This window comes from Leptonychotes weddellii, chromosome 15 (assembly GCF_054177405.1).
Source record: "Leptonychotes weddellii isolate Sample4059 chromosome 15, ASM5417740v2, whole genome shotgun sequence".
NCBI lineage: Eukaryota > Metazoa > Chordata > Mammalia > Carnivora > Phocidae > Leptonychotes > Leptonychotes weddellii.
This window is the reverse complement of record NC_138383.1, coordinates 34,786,334-34,807,359: the sequence shown is the minus strand read 5'-3', so window position 1 is coordinate 34,807,359 and position 21,026 is coordinate 34,786,334. Positions and strand designations below refer to the sequence as shown.

Sequence of the window (21,026 nt, the reverse complement as noted above, 5' to 3'; positions counted from 1 at the left end):
TTTTTTTTAAAGATTTTATTTATTTATTTGAGACAGAGAGAATGAGAGAGAGAGAGCACATGAGAGGGGGGAGGGTCAGAGGGAGAAGCAGGCTCCCTGCCGAGCAGGGAGCCCGATGCGGGACTCGATCCAGGGACTCCAGGATCATGACCTGAGCCGAAGGCAGTCGCTTAACCAACTGAGCCACCCAGGCGCCCTACTTGCCAAAATGTGTATGTGTATGGTTTTTTCCCCACACCTTCACTAAAACATCTTTTTGTGTAACAGTTTCTTTCAATAATTGAGTTGTTAATTTAAATTTAGGTCAATTAATTTGTAAGAATTTATAAGATTTGATCAGCCTGCCAAAAATTTTGCTAGCAGAACAACAAATCTATTGCTCTACTGTACAGAAGCAAATCTTTATGTTTTCCCAACCCTTTTACATATATTTTGGATATCCATGCCTATGCTTTTCAGTACTTTTTAAAAAACAGCAAACATTGGTTAAAAAAACCAGAAATGCATAAAATTAAAAGTGAAAACTTTTCATTTTCTACTCTCTAGAGGTAACCCACTTTATTTTTTTTAAAGATTTTATTTATATATTTGAGAGAGAGTGAGCGAGCTTGAGCAGGAGTAAGGGCAGAGGGAGAGGGACAAGCAGACTGAGCTGAATGCAGAGCCTGACTTGGGCTCTATCTCGACCCTGAGATCATGACCTGAGCTGAAATTAAGAGTCAGACGCTTAACCTACTGAGCCACCCAGGTGCCCCTGGATTTTTTTTTTTTTAAGGTTTTATTTATTTATTTGAGAGAAAAAGAGAGCACAGAGGGAGAGGGAGAAGCAGACCCCTGCTGAGCAGGGAGCCCGATGCAGGGCTTGATCCCAGCACCCTGGGATCATGACCCGAGCCGAAGGCAGACGCTTAACCGACTAAGCCACCCAGGCGCCCCCGGTGCTCCTGGATGTTTTTAATCTAAACATATAAGCCTATAGAATTCAGAATATGGAAAGCACATTGTCTGGAAGATAATATTTAAATGTGCAAGATCACTTAGTACATCAATGGCAAAGTCAGGCCTAAAGGCCAGACTTTATTCTTACCTAGTGCTCTTTTCCATTATTAGTACCTTTTCAGCCTCTCTCCAATGGATTCATCTTAAATGTGACTAAAATCAAAGAACAGATGCCATGAAGGTGGTGGTGGGGAAATAACCAACAATTCTTTCTAATCCATGTGGACATCTAATATAGACATCTCTCTTGGTGTTTTTCACAAATGTAATTATATTTATCTGAATAAATTTCCAGTTAGAAATAAAGGCAAACCAAGTATAACTAGACACATTGTAATTTAATTTCCTTGCTAAGATTTGAGTAACTGTTTCTTTGTCTTTTATTTAACATGATTTGTGATTATAGTCTTCTCTTATATATATTTTTTAATGGACTTTATTTTCTTTAGATTGATTTTTTTTTTTTTTTTAATTTTACAGAGAGAGACACAGCGAGAGACGGAACACAAGCAGGGGGAGTGGGAGAGGGAGAAGCAAGCCTCCTGTGGAGTAGGGAGCCCAATGTGGGGCTCAATCCCAGGACCCTGGGATCATGACCTGAGCCGAAGGCAGACGCTTAACGACTGAGCCACCCAGGCGCCCCTGAACTTTATTTTTTAGAACAGTTTTAGCTTGGGGCGCCTGGGTGGCTCGGTCCTTAAGTGTCTGCCTTCGGCTCAGGTCATGATCCCAGGGTCCTGGGATCGAGACCCGCATCAGGCTCCCTGTTTGGTAGGAAGCCTGCTTCTCCCTCTCCCACTCCCCCTGCTTGTGTTCCCTCTCTCGCTGTGTCTCTCTCTCTCTCTCTCGGCAAATAAATAAATAAAATCTTTAAAAAAAAAAAAAAAGAACAGTTTGAGCTTCACAGCAAAACTGAGTGGAAGATACCAAGATTTCCCATATACCTCCTGCCCCCACACTGCGTAGCCTCCCACATTATCAATACCAGAGTAGTACATTTGTTACAATTGATAAACCTGCATTGTCAGATCATTATCACCCAGAGTCTGTAGTTTACATTAGGGTTCACTCTTGGTCTTGTATATTCTGTGGGTTTAGATGTATCATGGCATGTATTCACCATTAGAGTATCATCCATATAGTATGATATCACTGACTTAAACATGCTCTATGCTGTGCCTGTTCATCCCTTCCTCCCCACTTAACTCCTGGCAACCACTGACCTTTTTTACTGTCTCCAAGGTTTTGCCTTTTCTAATTTTTTTTATTATTAAATATGAAATGTTTGCCACTGACCTAAATTAATATTTCATATTTTTTTGTTTAGGCAAGCAGTGCTTCCAAAAATGTATCTAAAGCAAAACAATTGATTGAAAAAGCAAAAGCTTTACACATTAGTAGGTCAAAAGCTACTGAAGAAATAGTGACACCCTTGAGACGTTCATCTAGACATCAGACACTTCTTGAAAGGAAGCAATCGTCAGAAACAGAAGTAAGTATTAGAAATATTTATTGGTATGAGTTCTGTCCTATTCTGCTGCTTGGAGTGGGAGAAGGAAACCATTATAAAGTTATAAGGTAGAATTGTAAGATACCCTTGAGGTGGTAGAAAGAATAATATTTTCAGTTCTGTTTTAGAAGCTTTTGGTTCTTTTGCCTGTAGAATAATACAGTCTGAATCCTTATTAAGTCGTTCGAGATCCTTTATAGGCTGAATTAGCTCTTCCCTTTCCTCAAAACAACCACCTTCCTCATACACTATTTGCTCTAGTCACACTAAATTATTTATTTCTCCCCAAATGGTACAATTTTTACTTTTTCCACTTTGTAGTCTCAGCTTGAAATGCATATTCCAAGTACTCTCTTTTACCTGAGGAATTCCTACTCAAACATTAAGTCCTGCTAAATACTAACACTTCCTCTTTTTTAAAAACCAGCTTTATTATTATTTTTTATTTATTTATTTTTATTTATTCATGAGAGTCACAGAGAGAGAGAGAGAGAGAGAGGCAGAGGGAGAAGCAGGGAGCCCGATGCGGGACTCGATCCCAGGACCCTGGGATCATGACCTGAGCTGAAGGCAGACGCTTAACCATCTGAGCCACCCAGGCGCCCCCTAAAAACCAGCTTTATTATAGAGATATAAGTCACATACCATACAATTCACTATTTAAAGTGTACAATTCATTGGCTTTTAATATAGTCACAGAGTTGTGCATCCATCACCACAATTTTAGAACATTTCATTACCTCAAAAAGAACCCCCATTCCCCTTAGCTGTCACTTCCTAATCTCTCCTCCCCCAGCCGCAGCCAACCACTAATCTACTTCCTGTCTCTATAGATTTGCCTATTCTGAACATTTCATATAAATGGTATCATACATACAAGATACAGTCCTTTGTGTCTGGCTTCACTCATCATAATGTTCTCAAGGTTCATCCATGTGGTAGCATCAATATTTCATTTCTTTTTATTGCTAAATACCCCATTGTATGGATATATATCACATTTTATTTACCTATTACCTATTGATGGACATTTAGGTTGTTTCTGCTTTTTGGCTATTAGGAATAATGCCTCCACTTGAAAGCTTTACTGATGCCTTCAAGGCAAGTAGACTTACATGGTTTTTTGTATTTTGGTCAATACTGCTCTCACCATACTGTTTCAGAACTACCTACTTATAGACTAGCTCTCCTTCTGTCCCCTAAGCCCTGGTGTAATCTTGAAGCCAACTCTTGTTTCATCTGTCTGTGTACTCTCAGTGCCTGCTGTATTGCCTGACATAGAATAGGTGCTCAGTAAATGTATGCTGACCACATGGAAACGGATCAGACTTCATCTAATACATTTATAGGATGTATAGCTTTCAAAGAGTATAGCTAAAATTTTTATAGTTTGGTCATATTGATTCTTTTGTCTGGAATAAAGTCTTTTGGTTGCTTCTTTAAAAAAGAAGACCCATGGTCATAATAAATCCACTCTTTGATATGTGAACTTGTATGATGTAGTGTAGGCTATTGTCACTATATGTTTTCTGTATTAGTCAGGTGGTGTCTGATGGAGAGAGGTATGGAGCTCCTAATGTCATTATCTTACCTATGGCTTCTAGCATCATAATCCTTTTGATATTTTAAAACATCAATTGCATGACATATTTTTAAAATGTTTTTCTTATTCTGTCTTAGGACTCTGTAATAATAATCGATTCAAATCGTACTTCTTTAAAGCATCCTGAGAAAAATCAGAAGAAACTTCAGTGTCTGAATGATGTGCTAGGAAAAAAACTAAACAAGACTCCTAAAAATGTACCTGGTAATCAAATTTGATAATGTTTATGATGAACATTAGAATGTTTTAGAGGGATTATATTGCTCTGAATGCTGTCATTTTAATTTAATTCCTTGTCTTCTACAGTGTACACTTTTAATTATATTAAGTGTTCTTATTTTAATAAGTAAAGTTAGAAGGTAGTGAAGAGTTTTATAAAGGTAATTGAGTACCTTCAGGTTATTTCATTTCTACCTATCTATTTAGCCTCAGTTAGGTTTAGAGGTTCCCAAACCTGATGGATCATCAAAATCACCAGAGTAAGTTAAAAAATTTCTTAAATCTTTAGGCCTTTCCCTAGGCATATTGACTTAAGAATCTCTGGAGGTGGGTTGTGGGAATCTGTAGTTTAAAAAAAAGTTGCCAGGAGATTCTGATAATGATACCTCCACCAGATCATTATATAGAAATTTTTTAAATTAAAAAGTTAGTTTTTTTAAGGTTAAAAAAAGTTAAATGGGTTAATTTTTTTTAAGTTTAAGAAGGTAGAGGTATAATTTGAAAGCAACTGGAAGTAAGTAGAGATTATAAACATTGACACTAACCTAAGTATTTATTTTTCTAAGGGAAAATGAAAGTTGCTCCTTTATTTCTTACCAGAAAGGCTCAAAAAACAGCTGATCCTATTCTTGGTTTTGATGAAAGCAGGTCAGTCCAATACAGATTTTTAAATGCCAAAGTATCTTACAGAATGTTTTTTGTATTTTTTCCTTTACTTTGATGAGAAAGCATGTACGTTATCATTTGAGGCTTTACTAAATGCATTTTTAAAGATGACGATATTGACAGTGCTACAACTGCAATTTGAAGATCAGACACTTTGTGGCCCATTTCTAGATGAAACCATGGAGAAATAAACCAAAATCACTGAAGAACTGATTATGAACATATTCAGGAAATATTTAAATACCTGCTATGGAGTGCCTGGCTGGCTCAGTCGAGGAGCGTGCAACTCTTGATCTCGAAGTCATGAGTTTGAGCCCCACACTGGGGGTTTAAAAAAAAATAAGTAAAAATAAATGAATAAAATAAAATCTTTAAATACCTACTATGTACCAGGCAATGTATTTGGCACTGGGAATATTATGGGAACAAAACAAGACACATTCTCTGTCCTCATGAGGCTTATACTCTAGAGGAAAGATAATCTATGATTAAACGTTAATTGGGCCAACAAATGAAAAATTGCAGTTGTATTAAGGAGAGGTACCAAGTTCTACTAAAGTTTGTATTAAGTGGATTTGGTCTGGTCAAGCAAGGCTTTGCTGAGGAAATGTCACCTGAACTGAAGGATGAGCAGGAGTTCATTGGGGTGGAACAGTGTTCTAACCAGAGGGAATAGTCTGCAGAGTCCCTGTAGCTGAAAGGAGCATGGCAAATAGAGAAGGTTGAAAGAATGCCTGTGTGACTTGAGCACAGAGAGCAGAGGGGAGAGAAATGTAGGATTAAACTGGAGAGGTGGATGCCAGCCCACGTAGCACCTTTGGACCATGTGCAAGAATTTTGTCATTACACCAAGGGCAATAAGAAGCAGTCAGAGGGTTTTAAACACAAGTATGGACATAAACATTTGGAATTTTGGAAAGTTTATTCTGACTGCTGGATCAGTTTGCTAGATCAAAATCCATAATGATTAATTAGATCTGGGGGCTGGGGCTAGGAGAGAGGAAGGTGTGAGGATGACACTTTAGTTCTGGTATCCCTGTGCAAGTGTATGGCATGATGGCAGAAGACCAGGTTTAGGGACATCATGGTTCAGGTTATTTTTTCCTCTTCCACTTTTATTGAGGTATAATTACATATTGTTAAATGCACAAATCTTTTTTGTATTGAAGTATAATTGACATACAATATCCTGTTAGTTTGAGATGTACATAATAGTGATTTGATACTTTTATACGTTACAAAAAGATCCCCATGATAAGTTACCATCTGTCACTGTACAGAAAGTTGCTGCAGTTGATGACTGTACTTCCTGTGCTGTACATTTCATCCCCGTGACTTAACTGGTTTATGACTCGAAGTTTGTACCTGTTAATCCCCTTCCCCTATTTTGTCTGCCCCCTCCCCTTTCCCACTCTGGTAGCCAACACTTCGTTTCCTGTGTCATCAGTCTGTTTCTGTTTTGTTGGTTCATTGGCTTTGTTAAATGCATCATTCTTCAGCATAACGGTTTTCAAAAGTACATTAAATCAAGATTTAACCTATTTCTTTTACTCCTGAAAGGTTACTCTTTTTCTGTTACTCCCATCCTACCACAACAAAAGGTTACCACTATCCTGATTTCATCACCATTGATTAGTTTCATTTCTGTCACCATGGATTAGTTTCGTCAGTTTCAGAACTTCATGTAAACTTTATATATGTATTCTTTTATATCTAATTGCTTTTGCTCAGTACACACACTTTTTTTAAAAATCAACTTTATTCAGGTATAATGTACATACAATCATATGCATACAATATCAAGTAAACAGTTTGAGGTTTAACAAATGCACACATCTGTGTAATCTCCCCAACAATAAAGAGAAAGCATTTTCATCACACTCAAAAAAGTTCCTTTGTGCCTCTTTGCAGTTAATCCCTGCCCCCAACTCCCGTGCAATTTCTGATCTGTTTTCTGTTGATTTAGATTGGTTTGCCTTTTCTAGAATTTCATAGAAATGAAATCATACAGGAGGTACACTTTTGTCTCTGGCTTCTTTCAGTCAGGGTAATGTATCAGTAGTCTGTTCTTTTTTATTGCTGAATAGTATTCCTTATATGAATATACCACAGTTCGTTTATCCATTCTTTTATTGATGGTCATTTGGGTTGTTTCCAGTATTTGGCTATTATTAATTAGGCTGCTGTGAACATTCCATACACGTGTGTAAACAGTGTTCTCATTTCTCTTGAGTAAATACCTAGAAATGGAATTGCTCTGTCACTGGGTGGATGTATGTTTAACATTATAAGAATCTGCCGAGCTTTTTTCCCAAGTGGTTGTTCCATTTTACATTCCCACGGGCAGTGTATGAGAGTTCCAGTCCTTAACACTTGGCATTTCAGACTTTTTAATTTTAGCCATTCTATATAGGTTTACAGTGGTATATTATTTTTTATTCTTTTACCTTTTATTATTATTTTTAATCGATTAGTTAAATTTTTAAACCTCATTGAGGTATAATTTACATATAGTCATCTTTATTGAAAGCATGTAGCTTGATGAGCTTTGTCAGTTGGATACGTAGTGAACGCACCACCCCTGCCATACAGATATGGATTTATTTCCATTGCCCTCCGAAAGACTCCTCATGCCCTCCAGCAGTCCTCCTTCTAGTCCCGGCCCAGACAAGTGCCAATCTCTTTTTCTCTATGTTAATTTGCATTTTCTAGAATTCTTTATTAGTGAAATCATATGTACTCTTTTTTTTAACCTGGCCTCTTTCATTCAGTGTGCTGATTTTAAGATTTATTCATGTCCTTAAATACAGTCAGCTCTTTTTTTTTTTTTTAAGATTTTATTTATTTATTTGACAGAGAGAGACACAGAGAGAGAGGGAACACAAGCAGAGGGAGTGGGAGAGGGAGAAGCAGACTTCCTGCGGAGCAGGGAGCCTGATGCGGGGCTTGATCCCAGGACCTGGAATCATGACCTGAGCTGAAGGCAGACGCTTAACTACTGAGCCACCCAGGCGCCCTAAATACAGTCAACTCTTGAACAACATGGCTTGAATGGCGCAGGCCCCCTTACTTACATGGATGTTTTACATTATGGTGCTGTAAAAATGTATTTTCCTTAGGACTTTCTTACTATTTTTGTCTCTAGCTTACTTTATTGTAAAGAATATAGCATATAATACACACAACTTAGACTATGTGTTAATCAACGGTTAATGTGAGTCAGGAAGGCTTCTGGTCCACAGTAAGCTATTATTAGTAGGTAAATTTTGGGGGAGTCAAACATTACACATGCATCTTTGACTGCACAGGGGGTCGGCACCCAAACTCCCACGTTCAAGGGTCAACTATGTATCGGTAGTTCATTGTTATATTTTTGCTGAGTAGTATTCCACTGTATGGATACACCACTTTTGTCTGTCTCTTCTCCTGTTGGTGGACATTTGGGTTGTTTCCAGTTTTAAGCTATTGTGAATAAAGATGTTAGGAACTTCATGTAGAATTCTGCTGGGATTTTGCTAATGATTGTATTAAATTGTGAGAGAATTGATATCTTAATAATATTAAGTCTTCTGATCCAAGAACATGGTATATATTTCTATTTGGTTTTTTTTTTTCTATTTGTTTTTAATTTCTGTGGTTCTCAATGTAGAGGTTTTATACGTGTTGTGTTAAATTTATCTCTAAGTATTTCATGTATTTAATATTATTGTAAATGGTATTATTTTCTAATTGTTGATTTGTAGTATATAGAAATACAGTTGATTTTTTTTTTTAACCTATAGATCCCACAGTCTACCATTTCATCTTATATGCATCTGCTTTAGCCAGTAGAATTGTTTGAAGGAAGAAATTTGCTGGTTTTGGACTAAAGTTTATTAGAATTATTCTTATGTTCCTAAATTGGTGTGCGATGAAAAAATTTAAAAAATAATTTATGTTGAAATAACTTTAAGAAAGTTGCCAGAATACTACAAAGAACTCCATATCCCCTTCACCAAGATTTCCCATTTCCTTGACCGTTTTTATTGACGTGCACAGACTGCGTGTGTTGTAGGATGACTCTCAACCTGGGTCTGTCTGATACTTCCTCACTATGAGACTACAGTTCTACATTCTTGTCAGGATTACCACAGAAATGGTACTCTGCTCTTCTCAGTACATCACATACAGTGGTGTATGTGACCTTAACCCCTTTCCTCACCAGTGATGCCGACCTTGAGCAGCTGGACTCTTGACATCTGCTGTATTTGTCCACCTTAAATTCACCCTTTCCCTTTGAAACTGATTCATATTTGGGGGAAGGCATTCTAAGATAATGCCAATATCTTGTTCTTCAGCAGACTTCCAGTTATTAGCATTAACATTGATGGGTTCCACCTGGATTAACCACACTGTGATCATTGTCAAATGGTGATTAGCTGTTGCTGATTATCTCTTGTTTTCCTATTTGTTGGCTGCTATGAGAAAGTGCTTTTACATATCTCATTTACCTATTTATTCATTTATTCATTATTTCCTATTTTTTTATGGAATTTTAATCCATTAATTTTTATTTTGATACTCAGATTGTTTCTCATTTAGCCAGTGGGAGGCTTTCAGCTTGGTTTCTGTGCCCCTTTGACACATCCCCGTCATTTATTCAGCATTCCTTACTTTCTGAAACAGGAAGATGTTCCAGGTTCATCTTTGATTTGCCCTGTCCCAGCTTTGTAAAACAGCCTTTTCTCCACAGAGCCCTGGTTCCTTTTAGTGGAGGATGGTATTTAGAAACCAAGATCTAGGTGCTTATTTTACTCATTGCTCCTGAGGTATCAATGCTTCTAGGCCTTCTTAGCAGATAAAGCTAGGAAATACACACATACACACACACGCACACACACACACACACCCAAACTATTTATAATTGTATATAACACATATTGTATAACATATATATAATATGTATATTTTTTACATTACTACCTTAAAGTTTACCTTCTGCTATAGGCACATACTCTTTTTTTTCTAAGATTTTATTTTTAAGTAATCTCTACAGCCAACATGGGGCTCAAATTTACAACTCCGAGATCGAGAGTTGCATGCTCTACCAACTGAGCCAGCCAGGCACCCCAGGCACATATTCATTTAGCTACAGCTTCAACCATCTTTTCCTCCTTCCTTCCAATTAACAGTAAAAAAGGTACACCACCTCTTTTCTAAGATTAATTCCTTCACTCTGGCTTTAGATCTCATCTTTCCCTCATTTCTCTCAAATAGAAAAGGAAACGAGAAATGGAAGTTTTTGTAGCCTCTTTTTAATTACCAACCCAAATTTCTGTTTGTAGAGAATATGACAATCCTCACTCTGTATATGACAGGCTAGGAAGGGCAAATAAGCTGTGATACCACACTCTCCCCCCTCCACTACTCCAGCATCCCTTCCTCCCCTACCCCCTCACCTCCCTCCCACTGAGGTCAAGACTCTTATGATTAGCAATATGAAGATAAGCCAGGTAAAACTGAGGCATCAGTAGTAAAGGCCCTAATGTTCTTGCTATTATTTGGGAAACAGTATCACATTAGAAATTTTTGCATTAACTTTTTGAAATATAACACTTACTTTGTTTTCTGATTATAATATAAATGCTTGTTTTTTAAAAAAGAAGACAAAAGACATAAGGGAAAAAACTCACCACTCAAAGATAGTCTCTGTTAACATTTTGGTGGATGTCCTTCAAATGATTTTTCTATATATACTTATTTTTACTTAATTTCTTACAACTGATAGACTTGTTTTTATGATAAGCAAAAATGAATTTGACCAGCTAATATTTCAGGAGGCTGATTTTTTCAAATTAAAAGTGTTTTATAGTTTTTTTTTTTTAAGTGTGTATAACCTTAGCTTTCTTCTTTCACATCATTTTCTTGAAAGTCAAGATACATCCGAAAAGTCTCAGGATTATGATGTGCAGTTTAAAGCAAAGCGTGACTGTGCTCGCTTCGGCAGCACATATACTAAAGCAAAGCGTGACTTTCTAATGAGTGGGTTGCCGGATTTGCTGAAACGACAGATCGCAAAGAAAGCTGCTGCATTAGATGTGTACAGTGCAGCAAGTGCTGGTTTCCAGAGAGTCGTCCATGTACGACAAAAAGATGATGGTGAGTTTGTCATAATGAAATATTTTTCAATGTTGGAAGTAACGTGAAACCGTAAGTTGACTTAAAATGAGGCTAAGGTTTAAAGATAATTCTTAAGGGGATTTTAGTGGGAATTCGAAGGATGTGTTTCATTCTCTCTTCCTCAGTCTTGTACCCACTTTCCGAGGTTGCTCAGTCGGGGCAAGAGAGCCAGCAGCATCCTCATCCCTTAGCCGCTGTGCACCCCCTGTGCTGGTGAAGAACAGGCACGTGGGTGGGACCCCAGGGGATGTTGTTCTCCAGAGAGGCACTGTGTTCTAAATGGAACGCAGTGCTCTTTACACACGTAGCCTGTGTGTGAACGGATGATTGCTAAGACTTTCTCAGAGGAGCTCCAGCTCTATTCTTTCCAGTGGGCTGTTGAATGTTCAAGGGCAGTCTGTTTGCCTCCTTTCCAGAACAGCTTTTCCTCTCTCAAACCGTATAAATATCTGCTGGAGTAGGTAACAAGTCGCAGTGCTGCACGCTCCACTTCACCCTTTCCTCACATGCACCGTGCACAAGGGTGAGCTGCTTGCACAAGCCACTTGCACAGTGGTCTTAGCTTGATCAGAACCTGCTTCTGTTTGGATTAAATGCTGTAGCAACCACAATCTTATTTTACTTATCTAGTTTTTAATTACCAAAAGTGTATAAAGCTTTATATCTTTCTCATCATTGTCCCTGCCTAGAGGTGTTTTTTTTGTTTTTGTTTTGTTTTGTTTCTTTGCCAGCACAAAAGCCCTTGTATTCTTCTTAACTGGCTTTGTGGTTTGGTTTAATGCACTCCCTCTACTCACGAAATATATTCTGTGTTCTCTTTTCATTTTGTGTTTCTGACCTTGGTAGTTTTTTGTTTGTTTTTTTTAAAGATTTTATTTATTTATTTGACAGAGAGAGACACAGCGAGAGGGAACACAAGCAGGGGGAGTGGGAGAGGGAGAAGCAGGCGGCCCCGCCATGGTCCTGGGACCATGACCCGAGCCGAAGGCAGACGCTTAACGACTGAGCCACCCAGGCGCCCCTGACCTTGGTAGTTTTTGAGTTTTCTTCAGCCTCCCATTTAGTTTTATTTATTTATTTATTTGAGAAAGAAAGAGCATGAGCAGGGGGAGAGGGACAAGTAGACTCCCCGCTGAATGGAGGGCCCGACACAGGGCTCGATCCCAAGACCCCGAGATCATGACCTGAGTTGAAATCAGATGCTCAACCGACTGAGCCACCCAGGCACCTCTCATCCTCCCATTTATACAGGCAAATTCCTAGCCAGTCTTTCTAATGATGTTTTACTTTCCCTTTCTTCCCTAGTTCAGCCATTGGCCAGTCAGTTGATGAAACCTTTCTTGTTATTTTCACCAGTTCAGTTTTATACAGCATCTTTTTTTTTTTTTTTAAGATTTTTATTTATTTATTTGACAGAGAGAGACACAGCGAGAGAGGGAACACAAGCAGGGGGAGTGGGAGAGGGAGAAGCAGGCCTCCCACAGAGCAGGGAGCCTGATGCGGGGCTCGATCCCAGGACCCTGGGATCATGACCTAAGCCGAAGGCAGATGCTCAACGACTGAGCCACCCAGGCGCCCCTACAGCATTTTTTAATAGTATATTCAACTATAGAAATTAGTTCTGTTTTTCTTCCCTGATATTAATAAACACTTTTTCACCAGAGTGCTACTGTAAAACTTAGCATATGTATTTGTAGATGAGGAGATGAGGCAAGCACAGAGAGAATCTCTTTTAGAACCTTAAGAGTTATTGCACATTGGTTTACTAGTATCTGGCATTCTGCTGAGCACTTTGTATGCATGACTAATTTAATCTCCATAACAACTCTAGGAGGTAGACTATTGCTACCCCCATAGTAGAGAAGAAGAAACTAAGGTTTAGGACCTTGCCCATGCTAGCAAGTGGCACAGTCTGGATTTGAACCCAGGTCTGACTTCAAAGTTTAAATTTTAAAGCAGGATGCCAACAGCCCCTGAAATTTTTACCCTGAGTAGCAAGGTTGATTTAAAAAGAAAAGAGGGCACCTGGGTGGCTCAGTTAGTTAAGCGTTTGCCTTCAGCTCAGGTCACGATCTCAGTTCAGGGTCCTGGGATCGAGCCCCATGTCAGGCTCCCTGCTCAGTGGGGAGTCTGCTGCTCCCCCTGCTTGTGCTCTCTCTCTTTCTGTCAAATAAATAAATAAAATCTTTAAAAAAAGAAAGAAAGAAAAAGAAAAGAAAGGTTGCTATTGCTTGGTTATTTTAAACAGTTGAAACAGAAGGCTCAGTAATTTTTATAAATTGTATTTGTTCACAGAAAGAATGGGTTCGCTGTACGCTCACTGAGTTCTGGGATCTTTGTGTTTAACTATGTAGTTGTCAAGTCTTTTCATGTTTGCATATTTGGCATTTGATGTATGTGAACGCAAGTAATTAAGATATTTGTTTTCTATTTTTCTTTAGGATCCCATTTGTGGCATTTGAAACCACCTACTTGCTCTCTCTTAACCAAACTTAAAGAACTGAATACTAAAGTACTAGATCTCTCAAAATGTGTTCTTGCTCTTGGTGAATTTTCAACATTGAACTCAAGTTCTAAAAGTACTAAGTCTGCTGTTGGGGTAAGTACTGGAGAGCTCATCCTTTGCAGGGTGTTTCCTTCACCTCTTTCAAAGGGAAAAAATTTTGGAAATCTATTGTGGTCTGAAGTTCATTTTTTTCCCTAGAATCCAGTTTTAAAAAATAAATCCCGATTGGGGTAGACATCTCTTTTAAATATTCCTAGAGCTTTAGAAACACTTTAAGAATTAATGGTAGCCTCCCCAAAAAAATAATTAATGGCAGCCAATTTCAAAAGAATACTAGATTATATAGCACATTTAGATACTGTATAAGTCAGCATTCTAATCTAATGTGTAAGTTGAAAGAGGGAACAAAAAAAATATGAACTAAGTCCTTCAAAAGTATGCAAATGCAGCTTCATTGTCAAGGTTGTATTTAGTCACTAAAGCTTCTCCTGCATTAATACTGACTTACTATAGACAGAAAGTAGTTGCGACTAGTATTAATAGACAGTGTAGGGGGCACCTAGCTGGCTCAGTCAGTGGAGCAAGAGACTCTTGATCTCAGGGTTGTGAGTATGAGCCCCATATTGGGCGCAGAGATTACTTTATTATTTATTTACTTATTAATATTTTATTTATTTGAGACAGAGAGAGCAGGTGGGGGGAGGGGCTGAGGGAGAAGCAGACTCCTCCCCTGATCAGGGAGCCTGATGCCAGGCTCAATCCCAGGACCCTGAGATCTTTTTTTTTTTTTTTTAAAGATTTTATTTATTTGACAGAGAGAGACACAAGAGAGGGAACAGAATCAGGGGGAATGGGAAAGGGAGAAGCAGGCTTCCCGCCAAGCAGGGAGCCTGATACGGGGCTCGATCCCAGGACCCTGAGATCTTGACCTGAGCTGAAGGCAGACACTTAACCGACTGAGCCACCCAGGCGCATGAGATTACTTTAAAAAAAATAAAAATCTTTAAAAAATAGACAGTGTCTGTTATTGAGCATTTTATTCTTTATTATAGTTTGTGGAGAGAAGGAAAGATTTGACTGAAGAAGTAAGAAATCTTTTGCTGGAGGAAATTAGGTGGTCAAATCCTGAATTTTCTTTGAGGAAATATTTTTCTTTGCTTCTAAAAAAACGAAGTGAGCACCAGGTGCTTTCTGAGTGTCATCGTAAACAAGGTTAGTGATAAATATTATCATTTACATTAACATTTTGCTTTTGAAAGCATTAAGTCTTGGTCATTGACTCCTGCAAGTCCACAGAGAATATTGTTTATGGTTGGCAGGGAAAATTGTTCAACTGAAGTAAAGCATCTTGTTCAGTGCAGTGTTGGCCCCTGCCGTTTTCCACAGATGCGAGCCCAAAGACAGCTTTAATTATGTTAAGATATTAATAGTTCATTAAAGGAAAGCCTTAGATGAGATCATTTGAATTTACATAGCTTGTATAAAAGGCAATCTAAATAACAAGATAGCCTGCTTGCTTTCAGTATGCCACATTTGATTCTTCTTCATTTTGTAGTAATAAGATTATTGGATATTTTGAAGTGACATTAAGATGGTCGGATATTAAAATTTGGTTTTCGTTGATTAGTAAGCACATGCGTTTCTGTAATTTCTGAAATAGAAAGTCCACAACGAGAGCCCAGTGTCAACCAAAAAGAAAGCAAAAGGAAACGAGTGGAAACGGAAATTCATAAGTCAAAAAGAAAGAAACCAAATGAGTATTCACAAAGTCCAAAAAAGATAAATGGGAAACCAGAAGAGCTTGACAAAAGAAACAGCTCCACTGGGATAAAGCTAGATTCTTGTAAAGGCCTTCTTTCTAAAACATCCAGGAAGAAACAAACTGCCTTGAGTACAACATGTAAAGTAGAAACAGAAGCAGTTGAAGATCCTGATGTTCTGATAATAGATGATGGCAAAGAGTCTTCCTCAGAAAGCTCTCCTGTTCCTGGTAAATTAGATCTTCTCCTTCTGGTCCTAGAACACTTTTGTTTATTTAACCTCTCATTTTCTCTTCTCTTTATGTTCATCGCAACATTCAAGCAATGTATGTGTATAAAACAAGTGGAAGCCTTACTAATTACAGCCTTAAAGAATACCACATTTAACAGATTGGTGTTTGGTCTTTGATTTTTCTGTGCTTCTGTAAATACATGTGCTTTTGTAAAAACCTGGAATTATACTATACAATTTATTTTATATCTGTTTCACATGTCTCTGACATGTTCCTATTTGGGTTATCTAGCTTTTTCAAAGTATTCTGTTGAATTAATTAATTCATCCCATTACATAGCTTTAGAGTATGTTTTGACACTTGTACAGCAAGTCTTCTATCGTTTTTTTAAACTATGTTCATGTAGCTACATTGCTGAATGAACTGTAGATCCTCCTACCACAAATCCCATTGGGGTTTTGATTTTGCATTAGTGTACAGATTAATTTGGAGTGAACTGGCATCTTTACAACATTCAGCCTTCTCAAATGGGAGTGTAGTACGTGTCTGTTTACCCAGGCTGACTTAATAGGACAGTTTAATGTTTTATTTCAGGGGGTCAAAGGAAGTTGCACTAAAATTATGCTGCCTTTGCTCTTTAAATTATTTCTTACAGTATGAATCATTTTTCATATTTCATGTTTTTTAGTGATTATTAAAATTTTAAATGTGTACTTTTATTTTTTAATATACGTAAATTTTTTTTAAGTAATCTCTACCCCCAATGTGGAGCTTGAACTCATGACCCCAAGATCAAGAGTCACATGCTCTACCAATTGAGCCAGCCAAGCACCTCTAAATGTGTACTTTTTTTTTAAAGATATTTATTTATTTATTTATCTACTTATTTGTCACAGAGAGAGAGTGCATGTGCTCGAGAGCACAAGCAGGGGGAGCAACAGGCAGAGGGAGAAGCAGGCTCCCCGCTGAGCAAGGAGCCTGATGCAGGGCTCAATCCCAGGACCCTGGGATCATGACCTGAGCCAAAGGGAGACACTTAACCGACTGAGCCACCCAGGCATCCTAAATGTGTATTTTTAAACCTTACTGTCATGAGACTTTATGGTGGTTAGCCTTTTATTTATTTTTTTTTTTTAAGATTTATTTATTTATTTGAGAGTGAGAGAAAGCATGCTGGGGTGCAGAGGTGGGGGGTGACAGAAGGAGAGGGAGAGGAACAGACTCCTCTAAGTGTGGAGCCAGACATGGGGCTTGATCTTGCTACCCTGAGTTCATGACCCTGATATCATGACCTGAGCCGAAATCAAGAGTTGGATGCTTAACTGACTGAGCCACCCAGGCGCCCCCCTTTTTTTAATTAATTAATTTATTTATTTATTTATTTTCCCCTTAGATTTTATTTATTTATTTGACAGAGAGAGACACAGCGAGAAAGGGAACACAAGCAGGTGGAGTGGGAGAGGGAGACGCAGGCTTCCTGCAGAGCAGGGAGCCCCACGTGGGGCCCAATTGCAGGGCCCCGGGATCATGACCTGAGCCGAAGGCAGACGCTTAATGATTGAGCCACCCAGGCACCCCTCCCCACCCTTTTTAAAGTTGGCTCCATGCCGAGCGTGGAGCCCAACAAGGCTTGAACTCAAAACCCTGAGATCAAGACCTGAACTGAGATCAAGAATTGGACACTTCCCTGTCACCCAGGCACCGCAGTGGTGGTTAGCTTTTAAGGGGCAAGGTTTGATTTGAAAAATATTATATGTGGGCCGCCTGGGTGGCTCAGGCAGTTAAGCATCTGACTTCAGCTCAGGTCATGATCTCAGGGTCCTGGGATCAAGCCCAGGGTTGGGCTCCCCAGTCAGCAGGGAGTCTCCTTGTCCCTCTGCCCCTCCCCCCCACTCGTGCTGTCTCTCCCCCAGCTCCCTCTCTCAAATAAAAATACTAAAAATTAAAAAAAAAGAATTTTAAATGTAATGTTAAATTTTGAAATTGACCCTTTTGGCATTTTGTAGATATAAATACTTGTATAAATACTCATTGTTTACATGAAACAATACTGTAGATGTCTCAGAATATATTCTTATGTCAAGGACAAATATTTTAATATAAATTTTTTGCTTTAGATTCTGGAACTGAAGACATGCTTTGGACAGAAAAGTATCAACCTCAGAACTCCAGTGAAGTCATAGGCAATGAGCTAGCTATAAAAAAGTTACATAGGTTGGTAAAACTTGTAAAAAAATTGAGAAATTGTTTATGGATCTAGTTTTACTGCTTTGTTTTATTTATACTAAAATCTAGAAATTATAAAGTAATACATAGTAAAATCTTAAAAAAAGAAAAATGTGAAAAGTAAACATCCCTCTTTTCTTCCATTTCTACTTTCCAGAGGTAACAACTATTAAAGGTTTCTTGTAAAACCTTACAGAAAAAATTTTATGCATATATTAGCTCCTTTCTGCCTAACAAATAGGATCATATTACTACTAATTCAGGTCCATAATCCCTTGTCTATGATTCCCACATCCAAGAAGTTCTGTAAACCGAAAGTTATTAACTTTATTATATATTACGGTTTTTATGGGTCCCACTTAGTAGGAGTACATACATTTTTTAAAAATAGAAATATTAAGTGATTGTGGATGTAACACCACAGACCCCATTAGAGGAATTGTGTTATATGTGGTATATGTACCAAGTTACTTTTCTAATATCTGAAAATTTTTGAATTCCAAAACTCACCTGGTCCAAAGGATTTCATATAAGAAATAGGGACCCATGATAATAGTTAACACTTTGAGCCTAGCACTATTCTAAGTACTTGCATTGTTCTTAGCTCATTTAATCCTTAAAACTATAATATACTGTTGTCCTTATCTTACAGATGAGGAATGGGCCTACAGAGGTTAAATTATTTGTCCAGAGTCACACAGCTCTAAAGTTGGGGAGCTAGAACTCAAGCTTGGGCAGTCTAGCTCCAAACTAGGACTTCATCTTTCCACTTACGCTTAGCACCGTGTATTAGACATCTTTCATGTCATCACGGGGTCTCCTCGGTTCTTTTTTTTTTTTTTTTTTTTTTGAGATTTTATTTATTTATTTAATTGACAGACAGAGAGACAGCGAGAGAGGGAACACAAGCAGGGGGAGTGGGAGAGGGAGAAGCAGGCTTCCCACCGAACAGGGAGCCCGATGCAGGGCTCGATCCCACGACCCTGGGATCATGACCTGAGCCGAAGGCAGATGCTTAATGACTGAGCCACCCAGGCGCCTCTCCTCAGTTCTTTATAGTTGCTCCGTACTGGTTTTTTAGGTAGCTGTACTGTGTGCATCTTTTCTTCTACTGAGGTACTTTTAGGTTTTTCTGTTTGGAAGCTAATATGAACAGTGTTGCCATGAATAACGTTGCTCCTATAGTCTTGTGTGTTTTGGTAAAAGTTACTTCATTTAAAAATATTCATGCCCATGTAAATATATTTTACTATTTAGTTGATTCAAAGAGATATATATTCTGTGAATTATTTTTATTAACATACATTTTCTTACGGCAGTTGGTTGAAAGACTGGAAGAAAAGAGCTGAATTGGAAGAAAAACAAAATTTGAAGGGAAAAAAAGATGAGAAACAGGAAGGTATTTTGAGTTATTTTCTCCATTTCACTGGACATTTTGAGTTAGATTAGCTAAATATTTATATAAAATTTCTTAACTGGTATTTTGTATTTGATTTTCTAGTTTTTGTAAATTAAATTTCCAGCATTTACTGGCAAGAAGTTTGTAAGGTTTGATCATTGGGTTTCGTGAGGTAGAATTGCTGCCTGAGCAATTAGCAAATGGTAATGTGCATTTGAATAATTTTTCAGATCTGTCGGACAGCATAGATTTTAAAGGCAGTTCAGATGACGAAGAGACTCGCCTTTGCAATACTGTTCTTATAACAGGGCCAACAGGAGTGGGAAAAACGGCGGCAGTGTATGCTTGTGCTCAGGAGCTTGGATTCAAGGTTAGTAAGAGCTACACTGGGAGAATGTTAATGTAGTAGTTACACTTGAATTAAAGGAAAACCAACCATTCTGCCTTGCTTTCATATATTCTTCTTTTAGATATTTGAAGTCAATGCGTCTTCTCAGCGCAGTGGTAGACAAATTCTATCTCAACTGAAGGAAGCTACTCAGTCCCATCAAGTGGACAAGCAAGGTGTAAACTCTCAAAAACCTTGTTTTTTTAATAGTTACAACCTAGGCAAGTCACCAAGTAAGTAAATTATTTTCCTTAGGTCATAACATCATTGGAAAAAATAAAAATCTACAAAAAGAATTATAATAATCAGCATTTTGCCATTCATTTTTTTATCTTTTCCTATACACATACATGCCTTTTTAATTTTTTCCTGTACAGTTTTAAAACAAATCTCAAGACCATCATATAATTTTACCCATATGTACTTCATAGGTATCTCTAACTGATAAGGACTTTATTTATTTACTTATTCATGTATTTATTAAGATTTTATTTTTAAGTAATCGCTACACTGAACATGGGGCTCGAACTCAAAACCCCATGATCAGAAGTCACACACTCCTCTGACTGAGCTAGCCGGGCCCTCTTGATAAGGACTTTTTTTAAAGATTTTATTTATTTATTTGAGAGAGAGTGAATGAGAGAGAGAGCACACGAGGAGAGGGAGAGGGAGAAGCAGACTCCTTGGCTGAGCAGGGAGCCCGATGTGGGACTTGATCCCAGGACCCTGGGATCATGACCTGAGCCAAAGGCAGATGCTTAACCGACAGCCACCCAGGCGACCCCGGATAAGGACTTTTTAAAAAGCATAACCACAGTATCATAATTATACCTAATGGAATTAACTTGATACCTTAATTTCATCTCATAGATACTCCTCTTTTGGCTTTCTGTTGTTTCAAATGCTTTGTGCAAATTCGGATCCAAACAAGGTTTACATCTTACATTTGATTAATGTCTTTTGAATTTCTTTCAGTCTCCCTAATAATTCCCTCATCCTTTTCATATCATTTATTTGTTGACCCATTTGTTTGGGTCATTTTTCATAAAATTTCTCACATTTTGGATTTGGCTGATTGTATCTTTATGGTATCAGTTAATATATTCCTCTTCCCTATTTACTTGTAAACTGGCAGTTAGATCTGTGGGCTTGATTAGATTCAGGTTCTGTTTCGGGGCTGTCATACATGCATAGGCAGGGCTGTGCACTTTGTATGGCATCAGAGCCGAAGATACGTTTATGATATTAACATGGATTGGTGAGTTCAGTTGTTTCCACGCTGATCCATCCATTATAAAGTTCCCACATCACTCTTTGAACTAACAGTATTTTGTAGCCATGAATGATCTTTACCTAGT

At 38.0% G+C, this 21,026-nt stretch overlaps 1 protein-coding gene across 3 annotated transcripts in view; it reads left to right on the top strand.

Moving 5' to 3' along the window:
- ATAD5 (ATPase family AAA domain containing 5) overlaps positions 1-21,026 on the top strand; it is a 46,977-nt gene that overhangs the window by 9,493 nt on the left and 16,458 nt on the right. For all 3 annotated transcript variants that reach the window (XM_081805399.1, XM_081805400.1, XM_031034236.2), the window contains exons 4-14: positions 2,327-2,491; positions 4,190-4,316; positions 4,898-4,979; positions 10,909-11,135; positions 13,598-13,755; positions 14,715-14,874; positions 15,323-15,652; positions 17,773-17,869; positions 19,201-19,280; positions 19,511-19,650; positions 19,751-19,901. In XM_081805399.1, coding sequence (XP_081661525.1) covers positions 2,327-2,491; positions 4,190-4,316; positions 4,898-4,979; positions 10,909-11,135; positions 13,598-13,755; positions 14,715-14,874; positions 15,323-15,652; positions 17,773-17,869; positions 19,201-19,280; positions 19,511-19,650; positions 19,751-19,901 — 1,717 coding nt within the window. The remainder of the gene's footprint in view (positions 1-2,326; positions 2,492-4,189; positions 4,317-4,897; positions 4,980-10,908; positions 11,136-13,597; positions 13,756-14,714; positions 14,875-15,322; positions 15,653-17,772; positions 17,870-19,200; positions 19,281-19,510; positions 19,651-19,750; positions 19,902-21,026) is intronic.